Raw genomic sequence first — 11,554 nt, 5'->3', positions numbered from 1 at the left:
TGAAAGGTCCCTTCAGCCCAAACCATTTGATGATTCTGTGGTCACGGGTGTCCTGAGAAAGGTGGTCAGTGTCCCCAGGACAGGGTTCAGGCTGGTCCTGCTGTGCAGGGGGAATGGGACAGCCTGAGGGACCTGGGGTGGTTTAGCCTGGAGAAGAGGAGGCTGAGGGGAGACCTTTGTGCTCTCTGCAACTCCCTGAGGGGAGCCTGGAGTGAGATGGGGGTTGGTCTCTTCTCCCAAGTAACCACAAACAGCATGAGAGGCAGTGTGCTGAAGTTGCACCAGGGGAGGTTTTGATTGGATCTTAGGAAGAATTTCTTTCCTGAAGTTGTGGTGAGGCCTTGGCCCAGGCTGCTCAGGAGTTGTTCATCATCCCTGTCACCATCCCTGAAGGGGTTCAAAAAACGTGTAGCCGTGGCACTTGGGGACGTGGTTTAGTGGCCACAGCAGTGTTGGGTTGATGGTTGGACTTGATCTTAGACATCTTTTCCAACCTGAATGATTCCATGACTCTTAAGATGCGTTTTAACTTTGGGTGTAAGTCTGAAGTATCATGAATCAGTAATATTTTTATTCCTGAGTTTTGTCTCGTTAAGGCAGCTGATGACTTTAGATTTTATGGAGCAGGCAAAACCTTCTTTCTGTTTCACCATCTGCCTGGAGTTCAGGCAACTTGAACCCAAGTGCTCTTCAGAAGAAGCATCTCCTCAGCTGCATGTTGAGGGTTATTCATTCACGTGTTAGGCTTTCTCTGAGCTCAGCCTTTCTGACTCTCAGGAGCTGAAGTCATTCATAACTTCCCCCTTGGCAGCTGAAAGTCTTGACATTTATTAGAATGAAATGAAAAATGTTTTGTATTTCCCATGATAAATGAGCCCTTAAAACCCACCCCAGTCCTGGCAGCTGACAGACAGGGCTGAGTTTATCTCCTCTGCAGGCTCCTCAGCGTGCCCCTGTGGCTGCTAAACACACACCAGGATACACCAGCGTGATTCACACCACCTCCCACTGTGCCCAGTGAGCCCTGCTTTGGGCAGGCTGTGGGACCTCTCTGCATCTTCATCCTCCTCATCCTGAAAGCTGTCCCTGCTTACTGCAGGGGCTTGGACTAGGTGACTTCTAAACATCTTTTCCAGCCCAAAACCTTCAGGGATTCCACACACTTGAAAATGAACCTAACGAGACGAGTTGAAACCTTTCATCTGAAGGTGCTGTAAAAGGGGCAAAACTATTGATATTGTGATATTCCACATCTCCCTTGATGTTCCTCAGGAGAAACAGGCTCAGGGAAGACCACCCAGGTCCCTCAGTACCTCTATGAAGCAGGAGTTGGCCGCCAAGGCGTCATTGCCGTCACCCAGCCACGGAGAGTAGCAGCTATAGCCTTGGCTACCAGAGTCTCCAGTGAGAAGACAACAGAGCTGGGGAGACTGGTAGGTGGCTTTGCAGAGTCTTCAGGGACTTGGTTTCATGCTGCAGTGTTGATGGGGCAGTCCCAGGGTAAGATAAAGAGCAGTCACAGGGGTAAGAGGTCGTCTTCAATGAATAATGTGCCTGAATGGAAACAAATGGCTGTTGATCTGCTGCAGGGACTCAGAGGGGGAGTGCATTTGACTCTCTCTGTATGGTGTTTTACTTCTTGATCATTAGCTATGCTCCTCCACACGAAAAAACACTGGCTAATGAATATACCAAAAAATATTGTGCTCTCTTCCATTGCTCCCCGCATCACCCTCAGGGGGAGCAGGGCACTGAGCTTGTGCAGGGCTCTGTCTGTGGGGGGAAAGAGGAGGAGAAAGAGTTGCCCTACCTAAAATTTGTAGAGAGTGTGGAATAGTTTCTAGCAGGGGTGGAAGGAAAGGAAATTTGGGACAATTCCAATGTGCTTTGCAGAGCCCCCGTGGGGTTGCGGTTGGCTCTGGGTTGGGTTGCCCGGGGTGCTCTGTAGCCCTTCCACGTGCTACGATGGTGGTGAGAGGTGCAGGTGACTGCTGCCTGGGGTGGTCCCTTCCCCAGGTGGGCTACACTGTACGCTTCGAGGACCTCAGCTCTGAGGAGACCAGGATCAAGTTCCTGACAGATGGGATGCTGCTCCGCGAGGCCATCGGGGACCCGCTGCTGCGCAGGTACAGCGTCGTCATCCTGGACGAGGCCCACGAGAGGACCATCCACACTGAGGTGCTCCTGGGGGTGGTGAAAGCTGCCCAGAAGAAAAGAAAGGAGCTGGGGAAACTGCCACTAAAAGTACGTGTGTCTGGGAGGGCTGGGAGTAGCTCCTGGGGTTTATCCAGAGCGTTGGAAATTTCGGCTTTGACTGTCCTTTTAAAGTCCTTTGAAATCTGAGCAGTTAGGACTGGCCAGCTTAGGGTGGGTGGGCCTGATCTGGCCCATCCAAACACGGTGTCTGGTCACATCCACGATGCCCTTTTTCCTAAGAGTCCTTGGGGTGTGAGGTCTAGACTTGTTGGGGCAGGTTTGGGTGCTGTTGCTGAGCACACCCTGGGTACCAGAGCTCCCTGAAGTGACAGCTGTAGTCCCCTGAGAGAGGAGATTCCATGGGCATGTAGGGTGGACACAGCAGAAATTCAGGGATCTATGATGAAGCATGTGGAAGCATGTTGGTTTTAATGGTGTAGGGGTCTGGTGGGTCCTAGCACAGTCTCATTCACAGAGCATTCTACAGCTTGGCTTTGGGGGTACTCAGCTCTCCTTATGACATGTCAGAAAGGAATGACAGCTCCTCTTCACTCCTTTTATCACCTGCCTGTGTGGTGGCAAAGCTGATGGGGGCAACAAGGAGATTGTGCTCTCTTCTGTCCCAAACCCTGTGTGCTTGTGGCTCCTCTGAGCGTGTATCTCAGCCTCAGGAAGATGATTTGAGGCTAGTCCTGACTTGTAAGTGTCCTGCTGGGTTGAAACTGCAGCTCTAACCCACCTCATGCTCCTTCTGAAGGTGATCATCATGTCAGCTACGATGGATGTGGACCAGTTTTCCAAGTACTTCAATGGAGCTCCTGTTCTCTATTTAGAAGGCAGGCAGCATCCCATTCAGATCTTTAACACCAAACAGCCTCAGAGTGATTACCTCCAAGCAGCACTGGTCTCAGTCTTCCAGATCCATCAGGTATGGTGGTCTCATCATGTTTGGGTCTCTCTGGGGCCGTGGGTTTGGATCAGGGCTCACAGGTTGCTGTGGTAGAAGAGATGGTTTGAGCTTGCTACTGCAGGATCCCTGAGGTGCTCACTGCAGGGAAGAGTGGATGGATGCTGAGCTAGGGAATTGGACTGACTCAAGGGAGGGGTTGACAATGCCAGTGTCATTCCAAAAGGGAAAAGAAAGTTTGGAAGTGATCAGTCACACAGAATCCAGGCCTAAGGTAACAGTAGCGTGGAGATGGTGCTAATTCTAAGTGTAGCTGCAGAGCCAGTAGAAATCCCTGAGGGTGACAGCTTATTGGTGGTGTGGGACTGAACGTTTGAACACAGACCTGCCCAAGGGTCACAGCATTTAATTCAACAGCATTTAATGCCTTGAAGAGGCTGCTGTCAGGATTTGGGGATTTGGACACTGAGGTTGGAGTTGAAAGGAAGCTGCTAAGCTCAGCTTTCTGATGTCAGCTCATACCTCATGTCTCAAAGTTCCTCTCCCCAGCTCTGTTGACTGGTTTGTTCTGGGTCCTGGCTGACTCTCTGCTGTGCACAGCCTGCACAGTTGTTAAATGAACTAGCCATGGCACTTCAAGTGATTCCTCCACCCTGTTCAGACTAAATCCTGCAAGATGCAGTTTCCCCTTCACCTCTGGTGAGTCCATTTGGAACTCCAGGCTGCTGCACACCTTGCACCACACGTGTGTCTTTTCTACACCTGCTTTGCTGACTTGCTCTTAGGACAACACCTCGTTACAATCTCCATTCTCCCCCTCTATCCAAACCATCTGAACTTCTCATAAATCCTGCAAAATGCAGTTTCCCCTTCACCTCTGGTGAGTCCATTTGGAACTCCAGGCTGCTGCACACCTTGCACCACACGTGTGTCTTTTCTACACCTGCTTTGCTGACTTGCTCTTAGGACAACATTTTAACTTCTCACTTGCTTTTCCCCTCTGTCTCCAGGAAGCTCCCCCTTCTCAGGACATCCTGGTGTTCCTGACTGGGCAAGAAGAAATTGAAGCCATGACCAAAACCTGTCGAGACATTGCCAAGCATCTCCCTGATGGCTGCCCACGGATGGTGGTGATACCCCTCTATGCTTCTCTGCCCTACTCCCAGCAGCTCCGTGTCTTTCAGGCAGCCCCCAAGGTGAGGTGGAGTGGTGGGTAAACAGGGTGAGTTTGTTTGCAGGAGTGTTTGGAAGAAATGTGGAATTTAAGGGGTTGAAGTGGCCTGTACTGATTGTAAGAGTCTCCACCATCCACTGACTTCAGGCTGAATGGTTCCAGTGGGATAGAAGGTAACACAACTGTGATGGTTGTGATAAGTCATTTGGGATCACAGAAAGCTGGAAGGATTAAGGGGAGTGACAAAGGCAGAGGAATTGAAATTTGCCCCATTTTGTAGGAATTTGATGTACCTATCCCCTCAAAAATACTGCAATTAATGGGCCAAATGCTGAGAGACCTAAAAACGTGGGCACCTTACATGGCCATAAGTAAATGGAACTGTGCTGCCTGAGGCCCTTGTGTACTCAGCAGATAAATAAGAATTCAGATCTTGTGCCAGAAAGGAAACCAAAGTGGTTTAGAGGTGGCCTTGGTGGCAGCTGTCCTGGGGGGTGTATTTTGTTGCAAGTGTCAGCACGTGTTTTAGAAACTGATTAGGAAGTAGAAATGATCTTAATTCACAGGAGCTGGCACAGCAAGCATGGTGTGTGGTCACAACACGTGGCAGGTGGTCAGGCTCAGCAAAAACCAGCAGCATTTCTTCTCTGCAGCTGATCTGAGGTGGCTTTTGAGTGGCTTCATCTGCTCTCCTTCCCAGGGCTGTCGCAAAGTGATCCTCTCCACCAACATTGCAGAAACCTCCATCACCATCCCAGGAATAAAGTATGTGGTGGACACAGGCATGGTCAAAGCCAAGAAGTACAGCCCTGGTGAGGAGTCCTGAGGGTTCTCAGTTTTGTGGAAGTTATTTGAGGCCACCAGCCCCATTGGGAGCTGATTGAAAACACCCTCTGCACCCTCTCAGTTAACATCTCAGGTTTTAGGTGTGGGGTTTGATGTTGGGGTGTTTTTTTTTTGGTAACAGCCATGTGGGGGCAAAAAAATCTGTCCAGTATGAATCTTCTCTTCATGGACACTGTGTGTGACAGGGTTGCCTCAGGGGGTTAAACCAGGGAAAGCCTGAGCAGTGTGGGGGTGGCAGACCTGGGATTTTTTTTATTGTTAATCCTACATGTTTTTTCAAAGCTGTGCCTTACACAGCCATTGACTGGAGTGATGCTTTTCCATGCACAGAAACTGGCCTGGAAGTGCTGGCAGTGCAGAGGGTGTCGAAGGCCCAGGCTTGGCAGCGCACAGGGAGGGCAGGGAGAGAGGACAGTGGGGTCTGCTACCGGCTCTACACAGAGGAGGAGTTTGAGAAGTTTGAGAAGATGACAATACCTGAGATCCAGAGGTGAGGACAGAACCCTGAGGCTGTCGTGCTGTTGTATGTGCTGCTACAGAGGAGGTCTGGCTGGTTGGCTTTTAAGAGAAAGGAACTGTGGAGACTAAACACAACTGGGAAGGGTTTGTTCAGGTTGGAAGGTTGGGCTCCCAGTCTCTGAACACACTTTTTGGAGGAAAGTCAAGTTGTCTTGACTTTCCTCCAAATCTTGGACTCACCTCTTGCCCTTCCTTGTTTAGGCAGCAAACCTTTACCAGCCAGCATTGGACTAGTCTCTGTCAAGTTGAGCACAGATCTGAGGGCTCTGTCTCAGCTTGTAGGCAAATAAAAGAGGAAAAAAAAAGAATTCAAAATAAAGGGAGAGAACAATCTCAGCTGGGTGGTTGTATTTTTTTATGCAGGTGTAACCTGGCCAGTGTGATACTTCAGCTCCTGGCCCTGAGAATTCCCAATGTGCTCACCTTTGACTTCATGTCCAAACCATCTCCTGGTAAGTGGTTACAAAGGCAGCTTTGGAACAAAAAAAAAATGACAAGTGAATCATTGAAGAATTGCTTAAAAGTAATGTTTTCAAGCCAGCCAAAGAAGATGGAGTATGGAGGGTCAAAGCTGTGAAAGCCTCTCTGCTGCATCTTCTGGTGGTCCAGAGCTCTCAGAATCATTGCTTGTGCTCAGTCTCCTCAGAGCAGCCATGGTTGCAGCAGGGAGCTGGAGAGTCCAGCCTCCAAACAGAGCAGGGAGCAGGTTTGAGTCATGAGGCAGATGAAGCTGTGCCTTGACTGCCATCTCACACAGCCTCTGCTCCAAGCTAGACACCACAGCTTTAGTTTTGCTTCTGGTTCTGCTCCTTAAATTGGAAAAGGTGATTGTTCTGCTGGAGAGAGGGGGATAAACAGCAGCTTGGGGCACTAATTTCTCTTAAACAAAGTACTTGTCCCTCTGGTGAGGGATGGCAGCAGCTGATCCTGGCAGTGCCAGGCAGGAGGCCTCACAGCCTCCACATTTTGTTTTGCCAGATGCTATTCAAGCAGCAGTTGAGCAGCTGGAACTCCTGGGAGCTGTGGAGCAAAAGGAAGATCAGCTTGTCCTGACCCCCCTGGGAAGGAAGATGGCAGCCTTTCCCCTGGAGCCAAAGTTTTCCAAAGTAAAAACTACAGCAAAATCAGCTCATTTTTATTTCCTGTACTCCTCCCAGTACCATTGGCACATCTCTTTCAAACTCCTTGAACCAGGTCTGGAATTTGGGGTGACTGCAGTGTGGATTTGCCACACGTTGATGAAGCAAAGCTTTATTTGCAGCAGCTCTGGTCATTTGTTGTTTAGTTTGGGGAGATTTTTTAAAATATCATTTAAAATATCATTTAAAATATCATTTAAAATATCCTCTGACACCTCTGAAGCTGAAACAAGGGTGATTTCCCTGCAGTCCCTGGTTTTCTTCCAGGAAGAAGCATGACAGTTGCTGTTAGAGGTGCTTGCTGGACCCACAGAAGGGTTTCCAGTTGTCTCTAGACCCAAAACTGTATGAAATTGTCCTAAACCATGCTTGCAACAAACATGACAGTTGCTGTTAGAGGTGCTTGCTGGACCCACAGAAGGGTTTCCAGTTGTCTCTAGACCCAAAACTGTATGAAATTGTCCTAAACCATGCTTGCAACAAACATGACAGTTGCTGTTAGAGGTGCTTGCAGGACCCACAGGAGGGTTTCCAGTTGTCTCTAGACCCAAAACTGTATGAAATTGTCCTAAACCATGCTTGCTCCTGTTCCTGGACTGGCAGTGAGCAGAAAGGTCTGTGTATCCACAACCCTTTGGTTGACCCAAGCTCCGTTTTGTTTGCAGACCATCCTCCTGTCCCCCAAATTCCACTGCACAGAAGAGATCCTGAGCATCGTGTCACTGCTGTCAGTGGACAGTGTCCTCTACAACCCCCCTGCCCGCAGGGAGGAGGTGCAGTCTGTCAGGAGGAAATTCATCTCCAGTGAGGGGGATCATCTCACCCTGCTCAGCATCTACAGGGCCTTCAAAAACGTCAGTGGCAACAAGGTGGGGTGCTCTGGGGATGCCAGGGCTGCTGGGTGAGGAGATGTTTTTGGCATGCAGCAGGGTGACATCTGGTCACGCGACGTACGTCGTAGGGTTCTGGGTTGGGAGGGACCCTGAGGATCATCTGGCCCAGCCTTTCTTGGGAAAAGTGCTTTCCTGGGAAGATCCAAAGCAAAGAGAAGAGAGGACTTACCATCCTTTACAATTGGATGGCTGGGGAAAGCTGTTCAGGTGCTGGAGGCTGCTCCAGAAGGCTGTAGCAGAGCTGGTTCTCAGTGCTTCATGAGGCCAGTCCTGTCTTCAGAGCCAGGATCCTTCCCTGCTTCCAGCTGGAAACAGGGGGAGTGGGAGAGTGTTGAAACTTGCTGATAAATACCTAGACAAGCTCTTTGGCAGGGTCTGTTGCAGAAACCTGAGCATATTTACAAGCAGATTTTGATTTATCCTACCCTATAAACTTCTCTGTTTGATTTGTAGTTCTGTAGACTTGGGTGCCCTGTTCCTTGCAGCATCTGTCATTCTTGCATGGTTTGTTTTCACCAGCTGTGGGACAGCAAGTGGTGTCACAGCACCCAGTGACCTTGCAGAGCAAGGCTGAGTGGGGAGAGAACAACAACATGCTGTGGGTTAGCTCTGTGGGAGGGGACATAGACAGAGGGGAGTAATCAAGGGGAGAAATAGGACAAGGAAATGGGATAGCAGCTTTTCTCTGAGAAAGATTGTGTTTGGAGGACTCTGCTTTTCATAGTATCCAAGGATTGTCATGCTTTTTGGGTGAAAGAATGGCCACTCATGACTCCTGATGTCTCTGCTGCAGGACTGGTGCAAGGAGAACTTTGTCAATGGCAGGAACATGATGCTTGTGTCAGAAGTCAGAGCTCAGCTCAGGGACATTTGTGTAAAGGTAACTTGTCACCACGTTGTATTTCTCCATTTCACCACTTTTGTGTTTTTCTCTTTGTCCCCAAACTGATTTTGCAGCTTTTTGTCCCAGGAGTGAGAACATTTGGGTTTGTTCTCAGGGTCAGGAGCTCTGGGAGCTCTACAGCACCCATCCCACTGCCACCTGTCCTGACACTCTCTCCCAGCACAGTCTCCATCTGCTTTATGGCTCATCTTTTGTTTGCTGTTAGTCTGGGTTAGCCTAACATCTCCCTGGCCTGAATCCCTAGAGGACTTTTTATGGTTCCTGCTGTCTACACTGAGCCCACATCTGGGGTTGTCCTGCCACCCAGTGACCCTTCCCCAGCAGAGAAGGTGGATCAGGAAAAGGAGGCCCACAAGTTGAATAATGGGTTTAAGTATAGAATCATTAAGGTTGGAAAAGACCTCTAAGATCATCAAGTCTAACTGTCAACCCAACACTCCCATGACCACTAAACCATGTCCCCAAGTGCCACATCCACATGTGTTTTGAGCCCCTCCAGGGCTGGGGACTCCAGCACCTCCCTGGGCAGCCTGGGCCAAGGCCTCACCACTCTGCCAGGGGAGAAATTCTGCCTAATATTCAACCAAAACCTCTCCTGGTGCAACTCAGCCCCATTTCATCTTGTCCTATCACTGCTAACTTGAGAGGAGAGACCAACCCCCAGCTCACTCTAACCTCCTTTCAGGGAGTTGTAGAGAGCACAAAGGTCTCACCTCAGGCTCCTTTTTTCCAGCCTAAACACCCCCAGGTCCTTCAACCCCTCCTCACAATCATGTTCCCCAGACCCCTCACCAGCTTCATTGCCCTTCTCTGGACCTGCTCCAGCCCCTCAAGCTCTTTCTTACCCTGTGGTGCCCAAACCTGACCCCAGTGCTGGAGCTGTGGCCTCCCCAGTGCCCAGTCCAGGGGCAGGATCCCTCCCCTGCTCCTGCTGGCCACACTAGCTTTGAGCCAGTAGGCAAAGTTCTACTCAGCCCAGCAAACACACAGTGGCCACTTTAAAGAGGGAAACATCCTCAGGAGCAGAACAGTGAGTGAGCTCCTCCAGGGATGGGGAGAAGGAGAAGGAGAGGGAAGAGGAGGAGCCCAAGCAGGAGGCAGAATTTCCCTTTACACCGTGAGGCTGCCGGTCTGGATACACCCACACCCAGCTGACTCCAAACCATGAACAGTCAGACAGGGGCTGTAGCCCAGCCACACCCAGGCTGCCTGCCAGCACGCTGCCCAGTTTCAAACCCCCCTCTCACCTCCTCCCCCCTCTGCTGCCTCCAGCTCTCCGTGCCCCTGGAGTCGTCCCGCTCGGAGCCGGGCAACGTGCGCCGGTGCCTGGCCCACAGCCTCTTCATGAACGCCGCCGAGCTGCGGCCCGACGGCACCTACAGCACGCTGGACTCGCAGCAGGAGGTGGCCATCCACCCCTCCTCGGTGCTCTTCCACTGCAGGCCGGCCTGCGTGGTGTACAACGGGCTGCTGCACACCAGCCGCCGCTACATGCGGGACCTGTGCGTCGTGGACCCCGACTGGCTCTACGAAGCCGCGCCCGACTACTTCCGTAGGAAGCTCCGCCCGGCCAAAAACTGAGCCCTCCCCAGGCCTGGCAACAACAGCCGGGTTGTGGGGCCGGCCCTAAGGGAGTGGGTTTGGGCGTGGAAGGAATGGGGGTGGAGCTTTGGCTTTGCAAATCGGAGCTAAACCTCGGGGGGAGATGGTTTCGCCTTGAGAGCCAGATCTCCCGGCTCTCTGAGGGTTAGAGCTTAGGCTGGTTTTAGCAGTGAATCTGTTAAAAGGGGAACAGAGTGTGCACCCTGTGAGGGTGTGGGTGATAAACCTGTCCTGAGGGAACAGGGCAGCTGGTGTCTGATCCCAGTTTTTAACAGTTTATTTTCAGAAGGGAAATCGCACGAGAGCTTTGGAGCAGACCTGGTGGTTTTGATGATGCTTTGTATCCTTAGCAGGTGTTATTGGGGGAAAAAAGTTTTAAATGTCTACCTGCAGGGGGGAAAAAACCCTTTTGTGTTGTTTCTTTTCTTCTGTTTCCAGAAGGGGGAGGTGGTTTTACCTCATCAAGCATCTTTCTCCCTACCTGTCATGTTCCCCATCTTATCTGGGACCCTGCAAAGGCCAGCAGTGAATGCCTGCCAGGACACAGCCTTCACCTCTGGCAGTGGTTTCTGGGAGAGGCAGACTTGCCAAAATGAGAATGAAAACATGCTCTAGAGATTGGACTTCCTTTAGAGGTCCTGGATTCATCAAATGTTCATGTGTTCTGCTCTGACATCAGCTCTTCTTCTTCTCCTGCCTCCCCCAGCCCTGTCCCAGTTGTACTTTGGTTTCCAATTACACTTTGGTTTTCCATTTTGGTTTGGAGCTTGACATTGTGAAGAACCATAGATCTACCATTAGTAGCTAGTATTTGTTTTCTATTCCTTTGGCATCTACCCTTCTCTTTTTTTTCCTGTTGGGGAAAAGAGACAATATAAACTTAACTGTCTTTTTAAATAAGGGAATCAAGAAACTGGTGCCACTCCAGAGGGGAAATGTTCTTTGAACTAAAGTGGATTTATTCCATTATCCCTGTGTGTTGAGGGGTGGAAATATAACTTGTTTTTAAATTATATCCTAATTACTTCTAAAATAACCTCTCTGGGAGAGGTAACTTCTGGTTTCAACAGAGTCTGTTGATGTAGTGTGGTAATTCCTGCCAGTTTTTGGCTGAGTTGAGCTGGAGCAGGTTAGGTGTCTGGAGAGGGGAGGAGGCTGTGCTGCACACACAGTGTCACTGGGTTTGTGCCCGTGGGCTGTGGTGGGACTGGGGGGTTTGGGTTTTGTGTCCTTCAAAGAGCAACTTTTTTCAAAAAAGCTTCTCTCAGTAGGGCTGCTTAGGGGTGGTGTCACTCATAGAATCACTTGGGTTGGAAAAGACCTCTGAGAGCATCGAGTCCAACCATTAACCCTGCTCTACCAAACCCTCCTCTC

The 11,554-nt window shown here is 50.3% G+C and overlaps 1 protein-coding gene across 1 annotated transcript; it reads left to right on the top strand.

The window, feature by feature from the left end:
- The first annotated feature begins 1,277 nt into the window (after positions 1-1,277).
- On the top strand, positions 1,278-10,159 carry DHX33 (DEAH (Asp-Glu-Ala-His) box polypeptide 33). Its single transcript, XM_008941272.1, has 11 exons — positions 1,278-1,433; positions 2,017-2,244; positions 2,954-3,124; positions 4,114-4,299; positions 4,978-5,089; positions 5,454-5,613; positions 6,006-6,094; positions 6,621-6,748; positions 7,447-7,650; positions 8,468-8,554; positions 9,851-10,159. Exons 2-11 carry the CDS (start codon positions 2,086-2,088, stop codon positions 10,157-10,159), a joined length of 1,605 nt encoding a protein of 534 aa, XP_008939520.1. The 5' UTR covers positions 1,278-1,433; positions 2,017-2,085.
- The last annotated feature ends 1,395 nt before the right edge of the window (positions 10,160-11,554 follow it).

The sequence above is a fragment of the Merops nubicus genome, unplaced genomic scaffold, assembly GCF_000691845.1.
Source record: "Merops nubicus isolate BGI_N331 unplaced genomic scaffold, ASM69184v1 scaffold11545, whole genome shotgun sequence".
In the NCBI taxonomy this organism is placed as follows: Eukaryota; Metazoa; Chordata; class Aves; order Coraciiformes; family Meropidae; genus Merops; species Merops nubicus.
Note: the sequence above shows the minus strand (reverse complement) of the source record. Positions and strands in the feature narration are given on the sequence as shown.